We start from the raw sequence: 17603 nt of genomic DNA, 5'->3' as shown, positions 1-17603 counted from the left end.
AAAGCCAAGAGGTCGCTATCAAGCATCGCCCGCGACATTGGTGCGGCGCTGCCTAGCGGCCGAGGGAGAATCCAGCATACTGTAGATGTTACATAACCATTCTGAAGAATTTGACTTGACAAAATTACAACTAACTCCACGAGACAGAGAAGTCACTTAAAAAAGGCAAATGAAAATAAATGGGCCCCTTGTGACCATTTTGATGTATTTGGTGTACGCACAAAAAATCAAGAGACAAATACAATGACTTAACAAGAAACGCAAATGATGAATCGAGGCCACCGGTGGTAGCGCAAATTAACTCTATTCATTTTAACTAGGATGAGCTGCAATAATGACACCAGTCATGTGTAGAAAAAGCAGACCCTTTATTTTCTTTTAATAATGGACAACCCTTTTAAAAAATGTTTATTGTCTAGGAATAGTTTTCTAAATGTGTGATCACTTAGACCCCACATCCAGGACTTCCACTCATCGCCCGTTTGGAGAAATGACAATGCAGTGGTGCACTGGTGGCCATCCTTGTGTACTACCATTTTATAGGTCAGCAGATCAGGCAAAATCTGAATTTGTCAGTTCGTGTGGATTTTCCTGGGATCCAGAATGATGAAAATGACCCCAGAACATAATAAACATAACATGTAAACCTTATAAATTCTCATCTCAGAATGGCTGGGATTTTTGGCTTTGAGGAGGCCTGGGAAGGTTGTGTTCCTGTGTATGTTAGGTCACAGCGCATGTTGTGACATCATGACACCATGACCTTTTGCTCTGCTTGCTTAGAATCCTGGGTCTCATCAAAGCCAGAAGTCCTGGCTCAGCGTGAGAGGCAGGTGGATTTCAGTGCAAACAGTAGCGATCTGAAGATGCGACAAAGACTAGATGGGTGAGGGGCTGCTTAGAAGAGTATAAGGATTATTATAATTCTCTAACATTTTGATAGCTTTTTATTATAGTTCAGCGTCCGACATTTTGCTGAATCCTCTTGGCATCAAATTACTGAAAATCCACATTTTGTTAAATGCAGATTTTTGTAAAATTCGACTACAAATCAATTCCACTCGAATTTATTTGCTCATTTCTACTTCCTTTCCATTCAATGTGTAATTGAGTGACATAGATCGCCGGCAGTCAAAGGGACAGGGAAAGTTTCTAAAATATAATATTTTTGCATAGTTAATTCCATCTGTCTGTTGACAAGGTACTCACAGTCCAGATCTTAACAAATCGATCATTGACTAAATTGGACATCAATAATTAATGAATGGGCTAGTATGGTTTTCTTCCATCCTCACCAACAGGCTGCGGTGTTTCTTCTCAATACAGCTACTAATTGGACAGCTTTCACAAGAGTCAATAATAATGCCATGCTGGATTACAGCCGTGTTTACCAGCCTAGTGAGGATTAGGAAATTGTCTAGAAGATATTAAACGAAGGCCGGGAAAAGCTTTATGCTAGGATTTGGAAATGCCACACTTCCAGGGTGTTTGTGTTGTCATTGAATTGAATGCCAATGGATTAAAAAACAGAAGTGCGGAACGTTCCAGTTTTGTTTCCTTGCTAGGATGATATGCATTTACAATGCTTTAGAGGGAACATGCCATAAGAAGATTACCTACTTTTTAAATTATTTTTTTTATGTTAAAGGAAACCTGTCACCCCCAAAATCGAAGATATGCTAAGCCCACCGTCATCAGGGACTTATCTACAGCATTTTGTAATGCTGTAGATAAGCCCCCGATGTATCCTGAAAGATGAGAAAAAGAGGTTAGATTATACTCACCCAGGGGCGGTCCCGCTGCGGTCCGGTCTGATGGGCGTCGCAGGTCCAGTCCGGGGCCTCCCATCTTCTTACGATGACATCCTCTTCTCCTCTTCTTGTCCTCAAGCTCCGGCACAGGCGTACTTTGGCCCTGTTAAGGGCAGAGCAAAGTACTGCAGTGCGCAGGCATCGGGAAAGGTCAGAGAGGTAATACAGATTGTGATATAGAAAAAAAATAATAAACAAATACCGTACATGCAAAATTAAAATTTGACTTAAACAGGAGATGTTTTTTTTTATAACATATTATCTTTAAGGAAAAACTTTAGACAAAAGTGTCTCATGCCTAGTTCAGGCTTGAGGGAGGGGGTGCATGACGCATTGATTGAACAACATCAAAGAATGTATCTTTATGCCATACATCAGCCCCTTAGGCACACTGCTTAGAATATAAATTCCGAAGCATTTCTTTCATTGGTGCTCGTTAGCTTTTTTTCTGACTTTTCGACTATGTTCACATTCAGCGTTTTTGCAGCGTTTTTGTGCTGTTTTTTTTTAATCAATTTAAAAGCTGCTTTTTTGAGTACCAGCAAAAGCTCATAGATTTCAGAAATCTCATGCACACACTTGGATTTTTGCTGACTGAATTTGAGAACTGCAGCATTTTTCTAAGGGTATGTGCACACGTAGAATGGTCCACTGCGGATTTTTCCGCAGCGGATTTGATAAATCCACAGGGCAAAAACACTGCATTTTTCCTGTGGATTTATCATGGATTTACTGCGGATTTACCGCGTTTTTTGTGCGGATTCCACTGCGGTTTTACACCTGCTTTTTTCTATTATGGAGCAGGTGTAAAACCGCTGTGGATTCCACACAAAGAATTGACATGCTGCGGAATGTAAACCGTGCGATTCCGCACGTTTTTTTCCACAGCATGGGCACAGCGTTTTCAGTTTCCCATAGGTTTACATTTTACTGTAAACTCATGGGAAACTGCTGTGGATCCGCAGCAAAATCTGCATCATGTGCACAGAACCTCAATCTTCAATATGTCAATTCTTTCAGAGTTTTTGCAGCTTTTTTTCACCCTAGAAAGCAATGAGAAAGTGAAAAAAAATGCTGCAAAAACCCAGGTAATGCTTTTGGGGCATTTTGGAAGCATTTTTTGGTGACTAAAATTGCCTTTATTAAACATATATATTATAGACAAACAACACATGTAATCCGCTCCAAAAAAACACGTTAAATGCAGCAAATTGGTGTTTTGAACAGTTTTTTTTTACTGATGAGAGCAAGATTTTGCTGCAAATAGCTGTATGTGAACATGGTTTATTAAGTGACGTTTTGTTAGTAGTGACAAATGCTACTATCTGTGTGCAGTAGGGAAAATAAGTATGTGATACACTGCAGATTTTACACGTTTTCCCACCTACAAAGAATGGAGAGCTCTGTAATTTTTATAGTAGCTACATTTCAACTGTGAGATAGAATCTAAAAATAAAAACAAGAAAATCACATTGTATGATTATTACATAATTAAATGCCATTTTATTGCATGAAAGTAGTATTTGACCACTTACGAACTAGCAAGATTTCTGGCTCTCACAGACCTTTCTTTAAGAAGCCCTCCTACTCTGCACTCATTACCTGTATTAATTGCACTTGTTTGAACTTGTTTCCAGTATAAAAGACACGTGCCCATACAATCAATCACACTCCAATCTCTCCACCATGGCCAAGACCAAAGAGCTGTCTAAGGACACCAAGGACAACATTGTAGACGTGCACAAGGCTGGGATGGGCTACAGGGCAATAGGCAACTTTTTGATATCAACTCTACCCACCGTGTTTGGAGAACGAAGAAGGATGAGTATATCCCCGACAACACCGTCCCAACCATGAAGCATGGTGGGGGAAACATCATACTTTGGGTGTGCTTTTCTGCAAAGGGGACAGGATGACTGCACCATATGGAAAGGAGAAAGGATGGGGTCATGAATTGCAAGATTTTGGCCAACAACCTCCGTCCCTCAGTAAGAGCATTGAAGATTGGTCATGGCTGGATCTTCCAGCATGACAATGAGCCAAAACACATAGCCAGGACAACTATGGAGTGGCTCCGTAAGAAGCATTTCAATGTCCTGGAGTGGCCTAGCCAGTCTCCAGACCTGAACCGTATAGAAAATCTTTGGTAGGAGTTGAAACTCAATGTTGGCCCTTGAGAGCCCCAAAACCTAAAACATCTAGAGAAGATCTGTATGGAGGAGTGGGCCAAAATCCCTGCTGCAGTGTGTGCAAACCTACTCAAGAACTACAGAAAACATCTGACCTCTGGAATTACTACAAAGGTTTCTGTACCAACTACTAAGTTCTGTTTTTCTATTGAATCAAATGCTTCATGCAATAAAATACAATTTAATTATGTAAAAATCATACAATGGGATTTTCTGTTTTTATTGTTTGATTCTGTCTCTCACAGTTGAAGTGTACCTACGATAAAAATTACAGACCTCTCCATTCTTTGAAGGGAGAAAAACTTGCAAAATCGGTAGTGTGTCCAATACTTATTTTCCCCATTGTATATAGTGAGCAGTGCTGCTGTTATTGCCAATGAGTCAAGGTGCCAGCAGATATTACTGCACTGATGCAGCGTAGCTCTTTCCCTCCGCACTCCCGCAGCTTTTTCTAGTCTCTTCTGTTTTCCTACATGTCACCAACTTCTAGTAAAACATCCCATAAAATATTGAAAGCTGCGATCTCACTTGGGATGTGTGTGATTTAGTTCTGTGATTAGAGGTGCACTGAGTATGAGCAGCTGCTAGATGGCAGTGTTCCTGCAAATTCAAGATAAACTGCGCCAATGTTTTCATCCTTCACATTGTGCCGTAACACTGCGAATACTGCAAGCAGACAAAGCCTAAGAGTAATCTATAACGCTAATTCATTAATTATGCAAACAGTACCCAATGATAATGAATAATGATTTTATTTCAGCCGCTAATGATTACATTCCTTCATTCAGTTGCTTAAGCTATACGAGCAAATTACTATTTGTGTAGTAAATGGGAGGTATTAGTGATATATACAGTGCAAAAGTTTTAGGCAGATGTGGAAAAATGCACCAAAGTAAGAATGATTGCAAAACTAGATGTGTTAATAGTTTTTTTTTATTAATTAACAAACTGCAAACTGAATGAACAAAAGAGAAATATAAATCAGATCAATATTAGGTGCGACCGCCCTTTCATGTCACAGTCTCACACCATGTCAAGATTGAGCACAGACAAAGACACAGGGTAGTTATACTGCATCAGCAAGGTCTTTCCTAAGCAAAAATTTCAAAGCAGACTGGGGTTTGAGTATGTGCTGTTCAGGCTCCTAAGAAGCACCAAAAAATGGACACTGTTAGGACTGCAGATGCAGTGTTCGACCAAGGAAACTTACTCGTGATGCCGTTCAGCTGCTGCACTATTTCCTTTCGAAATAGGAAGATATCCAGCAGTGCCATCAGCTCGGAGTTGGCAGCATCCAGTAGTACCCAGCTACATCCATCTACAGTTCAGAGAAGTGTGGCCAGAAGTTGTCTTCATGGAGAAATTGTGGCTAAATGACTATATTTTGTACATGGAAACTATACTAAGTTACTCAGCTATTTATGAAAACAAAGAAACTGGGGTGCAGAAAAATGGCAACTGGTGCTCTTCATTGATGAGTAAAAATGCAAAATATTTGGCTGTAATAGATGATAGTTTGTGTCATGGTTGTGGACAGGGTTCCTTCCCTGTCCTCTCGGGCTTAATTTGTATAGCCTCCTGGTTTGGGGAGGGCTATATTTACCCGCCTTCATCTGGGGATCCTTGTCAGTGATACATCTGTCTTGGCTGTGTGTCTGACCCCCTGGTGTGCTTGCATACTGTTTAGTCTATTTGCTTTCTTGTGTATGACTCAGTCTGTTTTCTCATTCTGTGCTTTTCCTTGTGACTCTGTGCTAATTGTCTGTTTCTGTCTCTGACCTTCGGCTTGGTACTCTAACCTCCCTCCTGTCTGACCCGTTTGTACTGCACCGCTATCTTCGGCTCCCCGACCTTTTTGCTATGTCCCAACCATGCTTACGTCTCACCCTTTTGGCACTTCATGCACCTCCCGGCTTCACTTCGGCACTTTCAAACTACTCTCCGGCTCGGCTGGTCACCGCCGCCACTTGGCGTCTGGCTCCGCCTCCGTCCAGAGGTCACGTGTTTCAGGTCCTGCGCTACGGCAGGTAAGCTTACTGCAGCGCTCCTTACTCTCTCTCTGTCCTTCTGTAACACGTGCACAGACTCCTGCTGTAAGTCTGTAGCAGGGCTCATGATGGTTTGTTTTCCAAAAGGCTAGAGAGTGGTACAATAATGCATGTCTGCAGGCAGCATTCAGGCAAGCTGGAGGGTTCTACAATTTTGGGGTTGCAATTCAAATTAAGTTGCAGGTTGGTTTTGGCCAGGATTAATGGTGTCCTCAATGCTACGAAATACAGGCATATACTTATCCATCATACACTACCAACAGGGAGACCTTTAGCTCCACATTTATTCTGCAGCATGACAATGACCCCAAACATACAACTAATGTTGTTAAGAAATATCTTCAGTGTGAAGAAGAACTAAGAGTTCTGGAAGTGATGATATGACCCTCACAGACCCATGAGTTCAGCATCATCCAGTCTGTCTGGGTTTTCATTAATACAGGAGGATTTACACAAGCCTCATACACACGAGATCTGTGGGTACTTCTCCAAGATGTTTGGAACAACCTTACTGCCGAATTCCTTAAAAAACTGTGTACAAGTACAAATGTACCTAGAAGAGCTAATTGTCACAAGGGTGTCACGTCCCCTGGAAGACCTAGAGATAGACGGTCACGTCGGGTAATGAATTTCAGGTCTTCTTTAGGGATGGTGTGATTTGTGTCTCATATTAAATGGATTTAGTTTCATCTGGTGCTGAAGAGGTTAATGCTGGTCAGAAACATGCAGCTCCATTTCAGTTTGCTTCTGATCTGGTCATTACCTCTTGCTATAAAAACTGGTCAGACCTTCTTGTCCCTGCCAGTGACAGTTTCATCTTCCTGTGCTCAGTGCTAAAGCTAAGTTGTTGGAGTAGAGTTGTTGTGGTTTGCTTTACTACGTGTGTGGTTCTGTCCTGGTCCCTGGTTCCATTTAGTTTATTCCTGCCTGTTCCTATACTCCTCCCTATTGTTGGTGAGTGCTTTTGTATGATAGCAGTTTTCTGTTATCTCTATTTTGTTTTTATGTCTTCTTTACATAACATGTCTGTCCCATACCTCATGGAGTGGCGGAGGGGACAGATCAGGGTTTAACAGTAGCATAGTAAGGTCCAACACTCGGGCCTCTCTACCTTTAAGTGCACCCCCTGGACCAGAACAGCTAGGGTCCCAGTTCCAGAAACATTTGAGGCCCCCCTTCCTTACCGAAGACCATCATAGTGTGACACTGATGCTTCAATGCTGTCTTGAAAACAAAGGGCGGTTGCACCAAATATTGATTTGATTTAATTTATCTACTGTTTATTCACTTTACTTTTTGTTAATTGATAAAAATAAACTGGTAACACTTCCATTTTTAAAGCACAGTTACTTTGTAGCATATTTCCACACCTTCCTAGACCTTTCTGCACTATGGGGCAAATGTAAACATTATATGTGGGATGGGGGGCAATATTAATCTTAAAATAAAGGAGCATTAATATTAATATTTGCTACTGAAACTAAACCAAATTTAGAGGGTAACTTCATCGAAACCACCAATGTTTTGTTTTATTGATGATTTATCGGCACCTCTATTTCTAATCTCTATTATCTTACACAGGTTGGTGACTGTGTTTTATGGAGCTCATAGTTGTGAAGCCTGAGTCACCTAAAATCTGTTGTACACTGAGTTTAAATGTCTGTTAACACCTCAGATTGGCAAAAGAAAAAAGGAATAAGACCACCTCCATCCTTCTTTTTCAGCCATGAACATCTAAGAATGTGACGTAGCCAAAGGGGACAGGGTTTCGATTAGGCTTCTTTTACACTTACCATGTTTTTTGCGGCCAGATATTGTGGGCCTTTTTTGTGGGCCGTATTCCCGCAATTTTCACAGTCTGCCGCAATAACGGACCGCAAAAAGCTTGCTGATCTCAGTTTTTTCGGGTTTCCAATACTATGGCAAAAGTATTGGAAAAAAAAACGGCGTTCACCCCCTTTTCACCCCATTCAAAATAAAACAATAAAAAAAATCAAACCTACACATATTTGGTATCGCCACTTTCAGAATCGCCTGATCTATTAATAAAAAAAAGGATTAACCCGATTACTAAACGGCGTAGCGATAAAAAAATTCAAAGCGCCAGAATTACTTTTTTGGTCACTGCGACATAGCATTAAAATGCAATAATGGGCAATCAAAAGAACGTATCTGCACCAAAATAGTATCAATAAAAACGTCAGATCAGCACACAAAAAATAAGCCCTCACCCAATCCCAGATCACGAAAAATGGAGACGCTATGGGTACAGGAAGATTGCGCTTTTTCTTTTTAGCAGACTTTGGAATGTTTTCACCACTTAGATAAAAAAAGAACCTAGACATGTTTGGTGTCTATGAACTCGTAATGACCTGGAGAATCATAATGGCAGGTCAGGTTTAGCGTTTAGTGAACCTAGCAAAAAAGCCAAACTACACGACTTGGTAAAAACAATGGTGTCGTTCAAAAGTACAACTCGTCCCGCAAAAAATAAGCCCTCACATGTCCATATTGATGGAAAAATAAAAAAGTGATGGCTCTGGGAAGGAGGGGAGTGAAAAACAAAAATGCATGTGGCCAAATGCAAGTGCAGTGATGTGTGGATCCCCCCCTGGGAGTCCATGAGTATAGCACATCTGCAGATTTTTTAACTGTCATGACATCGCTGCCTCTTCCATTAAAACTCACAGAACTTGATGTGAAAATGATTTTCACTTGAAATACCAGCCATGACGTTCTTTGTTTATGCTTAGAATGTAAATCTTGATGGTAGAGGTGTCTAGAATTTCTAAAGGGTATTTATAATTTCACATGGATTTGCTCAGAATCTGCACGTATAATAATTAATATCCAAAGCAGCTGTATAGAGGCTGTCTAAAGAAGATGTTAGTGACAGCAGGAACTTCATGAAGGAAGTCCAAATACCTAATATCTTGATAATTCTCTCCTGTAAGAGTAAGTCAATATACAATGTATACTGGGTAGCATAGCTGGGAAGGACAGGGTTCAATCCCAGCTCTGTAGTATTTGATTAGAAGCACCAGCAGTGTTTCTCTAAGAAGCAGGAAGTAGGTTCATTTTGTGGCAGTCTTCTCAGAGAGTGTCCGTCTGCTGCATGGAGCAGAAGCGAATGTGTTAGCTGGTGAATTCACAGTCCATATGCACCAGACTTTGTGTCTAAGGGTGCGTGTCCACGGGCGCTTTGGACGGAGCTGAAATCCCGCTCTGCCCAAAGCGCTGTCCCCTTCTTTACGTGCGGTGATTCCGGATGTGCTCATTGAACACATCCGGAATCGCCGCACCCTACACACATAGGGTTATGTTATTTACCTTTACGGAGCGTCGCCGCAAGGTAAACCGACATGTTGCGTTCTAAAAAGATGCGCCACATGCCCCTAAACACAGGGCCGCCGGATGCGTGTTCACACGCATAGTGGAGACAGGATTTCATAAAATCCCCTCCACTATGCTGTAACATCTGGACGCTGCGGGTTGATCCGCAGCTAATCCGGATGTAATCCGGCCTGTGGACACATACCCTTAGAGCTGAAGAGAGAGACAGGCCAGATTCCCTCGCTGAGATGAGTCTGCACATGCCGTGTGCAGGGAACCACAAGGATCAGTGGTTGCTATGGACAATAGCTGTGTTTTTTTTTTACCAAACTGGGGCTAGCTCTGCCATGTATAAGTAGCCAGGGTCTGTTCTGTTTAGTTAGGCTAGGTTCACATTTGCGGTTGAGTCCGCAGCGTATCGTCTGCAACTGAAAATGCATGCAAAAACGCATGATAACGCAGCGTTTTTTATCCGCATCAGTTTACGCAAGACTTTAGAAAAATCCCACAGCGTTTGCATGCCCTTTTTACATGCGTTTGCGCTTTTTATGCGCATGCGTTTGATATTTCCAGGAGGGCGTGTCTAAATCAGTTCCTGGACATGCGCCATCCGAAGTACGCAAGTGCACCTGTTCTGGGTGATTACCTGGCTATTTAACTGGCTGACAATGGTCAGACCATTGCCAGTCATAGTTTTGCTCGGTGGTGTGTGTGTGGGTTATTCTCTGTGTTCAGCTATTCATATCTTTGTGGCCTGACCTTGGACTTTGCCTTTTGACCATTCTTTTCCCTTACCTTATTGCCTTTGACATTCTCTCCTGGTATCTGACCCCCAAGCTCCTTGACTTCCTTGTCTCACAGCTTGTCCGTGACTAGTGACTCAGCATCCCACCACTAAGGCTAATTGAGAATAACCCTACCTGCAATTGACCTGAGGATGAGAAGGATAGAAAGTTACAAAGAGACATGTGCCTGCTTTGTATAGCTGACAGCAGTGTCTTCTGATAGCTAAAAGTAACCTACTTTATTATTGTGTAGTAGTATTTCTTTGTATACAGCTCAAAAACTAAAAATGGAAGTGTGACACCACATTTTAAATTTAATATTTAGTCTTATTCATCATACGAGTGTAAAATAGGGAGATCCAAAACCTAACAACCCAGTGGGTACTCAGCAGTTGATAATCTCTTGGCTTATGATCTAATTATCTATAGAACTATTTGGACTAGATATGAATTATATGCAGGAAAACATTTATCTAAGGATTCTTTGCTTTTAGGGGATGTTCACATTGTGTTCAGCTCTTATGCCGCTGACGTCGTAAGGAATTGCTCCTTTCCGGCAATGTCTGTCTTTCCACATGGCAGAAGAAAATATAATAGGCCAAAAACTGGCAAAGCTTTTGGATGGCCTACTTTAGGAGTACCTTTCACCAGGTCAAAAGTGGCCAGTTTTTATTCTTATTTTATTCTTTCTGCTTACTTGAGTATTCCAACGTTATTTATTTTCAAATCCAGCATATCATTCCAGAGATATGAGCATTTTTATTTGCTAATAATTTTTATGGTGTTTGCAAGTAAGTGTGGCTAAGAAAGTAATTATGTAATGTGATCTAAAGACACGCCTCAGAGGATCATGTGAGCCACGCCCCCTTGTAAAGACCATAAAATTAACACTTAATAAAAATGTATGGAACTGTATGGTGGATTTAAAAAGAAAAACAAAAAACTGAATACGTAGGGGGCAATTGGAATAAAACAGGAGCAAAAATATCCTCTTTAGATATATTGATCATAGAAGTTTACACGTAGTAGGAAAGCCAGTTGTATTAAAATGTAATAGAGCACTGTGTCAGTTCCAACAGATGTATGACTGTTCCGATCAGAAAGATGTATGATGTTTACTACAGTATCTTATTACTAGTCTATTACTGGGTTATCTTGTTGGCTCTCACAGAAATTAATGGACCCCTCGGGGGATGTCTTTGGTTGGTGGGAGAGGATCGATGACTGACAATACGCTCATGACATTTTCATTTCTACATTGGTCTTTTAAAGATTTTTCTTTTGTATAATTGATGATTCTCTTCAAAAACAATTTTATTGCTGAAGCACCTGCTTTAATGTTTTGCCAGCCTCTGTCTACATGTATATACCTTAAGATCATCAATTTCTAGTCCCTCCATGATCTAGAAAGACGAGGGCATACATGACCATTATGTTAATGGGTCTCTATTTCTGTATTTTAGTTGCTTATATAGCACCATTAGTTCTTCAGCGCTTTACAGACATCATCATCGCTGTCCCCATTGGGGCTCATATTCTGAATTCCCTATCAGTATGTGTTTGGAATGTTGAGGAAAACGATGAACCTGGAGGAAACCCACACAAACATGGGGACAACATACAAACTCCTTGCAGATTTTGTCCTTGGTGGGATTTGAATCCAGTATCCAGCACTAAAAAGCAACAGTGCTAACTACTGAGCCAATGAGATTTATTTAGACGGTTGTTTGACATGATATTGATCAATACAGTTTTGCCAAAATGATAAATTCTCATTTTTAAATATTAGGGTTGTATGGCTATAAGAGAGTTGTCCCTGGGTAGTAAGGCTATAAGAGAGTTGTCCCTGAGTAGCAGGTCTAATTGCTGTGCCAGACATCAACATAGGGAACAGTCCATCTTGGACTCTTAACTACTGGCTGTGTCTGCACTAATTCGAAGATGAAACTACACAAAGGTGCTGGTTGGTTGGCTGAGTGCATTCACTTTTTGAGCTGGTTGACTGTGTTCACACTTTCCTATCTAGCATCTGATGGATCAGTCTGGATTTGGGGAATGCCAGGAAAACGTTACCTACCTGACTGATTGTGCCAGCTGAAGGAGGGATAATATTATGACGTTGTTTTTCAAGGGTCAACCTCAACCCCTTAATTCCATTGAAGGGAAATCTTTATGTATTGGCATATCAATACATTTTGGACAATTGTAGCTTCTAGTTTTGCTGGAACAATTTGGGGGTGGCCGTTTTGCTAATCCCCATGACAAGGTCCATAAAGAAAAAATTCTCAAAGACACTGTGGGAGTGGTGGAGATGGTGTTCCACTCTCTAACACCTCAAGTAGTTAAAATGTTTTTATAGTTATGTATGTTATCTGAGAGTCAAAACCATGGGACTGCAGTATAGCCTAGACAGGATTAACTGTAATGGCCGGCCCAGATAGGGGAGGGGGAAACTGAGAGTTAGTTTCAAGTTGAGGAAGTGTCAGTTCAGTTAGAGTTAGAGGGAGTGTGGTGAAGTGCTAGCAGTGGTCATATGCGGTGGGCTGCTAGGGCCAATATTATAACTCACAAAAAAATGCCCTTAATAGAATATCCCTAAACCAAGGAGACATGAACCACTGTATACCAAATACTTATATCCCGTTTTTTTGGTGATTACACTATACAGTAAATCCCAAAACAAGTGGTGCTTTCAAAATAAAATATCATTTATTGAACACAAATAAAACATAATAAAACATACAATAACAAAAAGGTGCAATATCCAATAAAAGAGGGACATACAACCATAGGAAAACCACCAAATTCCCATAACACTTCAGTGTGACTAGGTAAGAGAAGAGCTAAATACCACACAGAAAGACCGCTGACTGAGTCTAATAGGGAAAATTCCATAGCCCATGCTGCCCATATAGTTTATTCATGTCCGGAACTTAGACAATCATGTGCAGTGGCAGTTAAAGGGAACCTGTCACCCCGTTTTTTCAAGATGATATAAAAATAGCGCTAAATAGGGGCAGAGCTGTGCTTTAAATTAGTGTATTTTTGGAGCCTTTATTCCCCACCTATGCTGCCGAAATACCTTTGTAAAGTCGCCGTTTTGGGCTATCACTCACGCTGGTCTGGTCATATGGGCATGGTGACAGCGCTGTTTCTCCCCCAGATCTCCGTTGGTAGCGTAGTGGTGTGCGCATGCCCAGCAGGCGAATCCATTGCGCAGGTGAAGGAAAAAAGCGCGATCTGCGCTATTCCATGGTTTATTGGTGGGTGCGGCCATCTTTGTGAGGCTGCGCGTGCGCAGATGGTACTTCTCGGCTTCCCGGGGCTTCAGGAAAATGGCCGCGGGATGCCGCGCGTGCGCAGATGGAGATCGCGGTGGCCATTTTCCTGAAGCCGAGTTCACATCTCGGCTTCAGGAAAATGGCCGCCGCGATCTCCATCTGCGCACGCGTGGCATCCCGCGGCCATTTTCCTGAAGCCCCGGTAAGCCGAGAAGTACCATCTGCGCACGCGCGGCCCCACAAAGATGGCCACGCCCACCAATAAACCGCGGAATAGTGCAGATCGCGCTTTTTTCCTTCACCTGCGCAATGGATTCGCCTGCTGGGCATGTGCACACCACTACGCCACCAACGGAGATCTGGGGGAGAAACAGCGCTGTCACCACGCCCATATGACCACACCAGCGTGAGTGACAGCCCAAAACGGCGACTTTACAAAGGTATTTCGGCAGCATAGGTGGGGAATAAAGGCTCAAAAAATACACTAATTTAAAGCACAGCTCTGCCCCTATTTAGTGCTATTTTTATATCATCTTGAAAAAATGGGGTGACAGGTTCCCTTTAAGGAGTATGGTAAAGTATAATAAGCCCTTATGACCAAAGTAGTAAATATGTGGGTAAAGCTCCGTATGATATAACAATGGCACATTACCTTAAGTGTGTGGTGTGGTATTCCTCGGCGTCCCTCTGCCCCGACGCGCGTTTCACTGACCGCTTCTTCAGGAGGCTATGAACACATGAAGAGGAAATAACTCCAGGAAAGAAGCTGTGCTGATATATGAACTGTTGAAGATAGCAATACCATGGAGGCGCATAGAGCTCACATCCAGCATATATTACTGGGAGACACACACACAACAGAACTATCTGAAACTTGGACCAGGCTGAAAACTTGGACCAGGCTGAAAACTTATTAACTAAAAATAACTACTAACGTGTGAAATTATTTTTTTTTACATGTCATAGGTGTTCCTAGCCTAGCCTATAAGCTCCCCTTGTGATGGCTGCAAACATCCAAATTTATAACATTTAACTTTGCCAGTGCAAAAGATTTGGAACATTTGAACCAAATTTAATATACTGTTAAATGGTGGATATTCACTTCAAGGTTAATATATATTTTTGGGTGGGTTATAACATAAATCAGTCAAGTCACGTAGCCATAGATAACTTTTACAATGTCCCTTTAAGTGACTGCTATACACCTGACGATGTTGAGCAATCTTCCACTTATTTAAATGCGAATAGTAATGAGACAGTCTTCCAAAGCTTCAAAACGATAGTAATGACTTCATCTATAAACTTGAGCTGTTCAAAGGCACCTTGTAGCCAGGGCAATTTTCTACAAGAATGACTCTTCTTCCGGAAAGGAATTCAAGAAACAGTAAACAAAGCCATCTAGGTTTCTCTAATTATTTAGCGGATCTTATTGTCTGATGGTAATTTAGCCTCCATGGTTCTCTTTCTCCGTGCAAGCAATAATGTCAGGTGTCCTCAAAGGCAAAATCAGATGTCATTCTGAGAAGCGGAAGATTGTGAGGCATCCTGTAATTAGCGTAACATCCCAAACTAATTATTAGGATATTACAGAGAGACTTCAGGCAATTTTTTTGAAAAAAATTCTGACAATACAATAGATGAAATTATTTAGCTAATAATGGAAAATTACAATTTTAAAAGGATACTTCTAGCCCCAAAATAATCATTTTATTATCGTTGGGTATGTTTTCAGAGGGCAAATATTTAATAGCAATAATCAACCGATCTGTCTAATCAGTAACGGATCTCTCAGGAGATTGTGTTAGCAGTAAGGAGAGATTCTAATATTAAAATAAAACTTTGAATAAATATATATGCCTACTTATATAATACTTTCTGTGTTTTGTTTTTAGGTTGCTTGTACCTGGTTCATTTTAGGTTGTGTGTGGGACCCTCCATTTTAAATTATGTATTAAAAGTTTTATTTTATTATTAGAATCTCTCCTTGCTGCTAACACACAGGGCAAATGTGCAGCATATTTATTTTCCACTGCATGTAAAAAATCTGCATATTATAATAAGTGTTGTGTTATTCCCACAAACAGAGAAAGTCCCTAGGGTAGGAATGTGGTGTTATTCGTACCCTGTGGAGAAAGTTCCATGGGTAGAAGTAATGTTGTGTTATTCCCAATCTGCGGAGAGAATCCCCAGGGTAAAAGTGTTGTGTTATTCCAGGGGTGGGGAACCTCAGGCCCCAGGGCCATTTACGGCCCTTGATGACCTTTTATCAGGCCCCCGAGCAGATTCTCAGGGATCGTATTCTTGGGCAGGAAGGTGTATTTTGATTACAACCAGCTCATTACTTTCCTCTTGCTCTGTTAGCACACACATGCAGTGCTCACTACTGAACGCTGAAGAGCATGCAATGAAAGATTACGTCCTCAAACCACTGTCAGAGTCAGGATGTACTTTGTGGGTGGAGTTTGTATGGCCCCAGAAGGATGGTATAAATGTCCAAATGGCCCTTGGCAGAAAAAAAATTCCCCACCCCTATGTTATTCCCACACTGCAGAGAAAATCCCCAAGGTAGAAGTGTTGTGTTATCACCTCACTGAGGAGAAAGTCCACAGGGTAGAACTGTTGTGTTATTCCCACACTGTGGAGAAAATCCCCATGGTAGAAGTGTTGTGTTATTCCCACACTGTGGAGAAAATCCCCAGGGTAGAACTGTTGTGTTATTCCCACCCTACGTGGAAAACCTACAAGGTAGAAGTAATGTGTTATGGTGTTCCGACGCTGTAGAGAAAGACCCCAGAGTACAAGTGTTGTGTTATTCCCACACTGCGTGGAAAACCTACAGGGTAGAAGTAATGTGTTGTGGTGTTCCCACGCTGTAGAGAAAGACCCCAGAGTACAAGTGTTGTGTTATTCCCACACTGCGTGGAAAACCTACAGGGTAGAAGTAATGTGTTGTGGTGTTCCCACGCTGTAGAGAAAGACCCCAGAGTACAAGTGTTGTGTTATTCCCACACTGCGTGGAAAACCTACAGGGTAGAAGTAATGTGTTGTGGTGTTCCCACGCTGTAGAGAAAGACCCCAGAGTACAAGTGTTGTGTTATTCCCACAGTGCGGAGAAAGTCAGCAGAGTTACAAGAGTTATGTTTTTCCCACATTGTGGAGAAAGTCACCAGGGTAGACGTGTTTTGTTACTTCCACTCTAGTCCAAAATCAGATTCTTATCTCCCCCGACATTATATCCCCCAACATTAGACTGATGGTGATGCATATAGTAGTGAGTAGTTTAACCCTGTAATGGAATCTTGTAGATTAAAAACAATGTACGCAACTGAGCACCTATGCCCGCCACCGGTACCAGGAAGAGCTGATCAGTGGGGGTGCTACGCATCAAACCCCCACGATCCAATATTGATGACCTGTTTTGAGGATAGGCCATCAATGTAAACGTCTTGGAAAACCCCTTTATGTTTCTGCCTAATATATCACTGACAGGAGTTCAGTATAAATATGTCAATATCTTATGAAAAGACATCCAGAGGCTCCTGAAGGCTGGCATGGATAAGTGTTTAGTCATCTGCAGATAAAGGCACTGTCTATATTAAAAGGAGTGAGATAATACATTGCAGAGATGTGGCCATCACTCACAGGGTTTACTCTGCTTTTAATGCAGCAAATGCTGAAGGAAAAATATGAAGATCTATATATCACAAGGAACGGTAGATATTAAAGCTTCATTCTGCAGAGAGAATAAACTCAGACCTTTCAAGTACATTTTCCACAAGAATATAATATTGCCATTAATGGCGCTATACAAGATTACTTATATATCTTGTCCACAATTTTCTATCATTTATTTCTGGATTATATTTTTATGCTAATATACCACTTTATAGCTTCTTTTGTGCTGCTGTATTTTTGATAATTAAATATTCATTAATTTTATTTTACTACTTCATGTATCAAAGCTGAGAACCCCTAAATGCCCAAATTGCGGCAAATTATGCAATAAAAAGCAATCAACAGATCTTATTTACCCCAAAATGTTACCAAAAAGACACCACGCAAAAATACAAGTCCTCACCCAGCTTCATCTACAGAAAAATAAAAATGTTACTGGTCTCAGAAAATGGCGACAACAGCCACGTTTTTTTTTTTTTAC

The 17603-nt window shown here is 41.2% G+C and overlaps 1 protein-coding gene across 3 annotated transcripts in view; it reads left to right on the top strand.

Annotated features, from left to right (window-relative positions):
• Positions 1 to 17603, top strand: part of ARMH4 (armadillo like helical domain containing 4) — a 255572-nt gene that overhangs the window by 112934 nt on the left and 125035 nt on the right. Inside the window, exon 6 of one of the 3 annotated variants that reach the window (XM_069733201.1) lies at positions 3449 to 4143. The exons of the other annotated variants lie outside the window; for them this stretch is intronic. Within the exon in view, the coding sequence (XP_069589302.1) occupies positions 3449 to 3453 (5 nt within the window). The 3' untranslated portion in view covers positions 3454 to 4143. Of the gene's footprint in view, positions 1 to 3448; positions 4144 to 17603 lie in introns of those variants that run through there. 3 annotated transcript variants of the gene reach the window in all.

Source organism: Ranitomeya imitator, chromosome 1 (genome assembly GCF_032444005.1).
Source record: "Ranitomeya imitator isolate aRanImi1 chromosome 1, aRanImi1.pri, whole genome shotgun sequence".
Taxonomy (NCBI): Eukaryota; Metazoa; Chordata; class Amphibia; order Anura; family Dendrobatidae; genus Ranitomeya; species Ranitomeya imitator.
The sequence above is the reverse complement of the archived record's forward strand: the minus strand, read 5'-3'. Positions and strand labels throughout refer to the sequence as shown.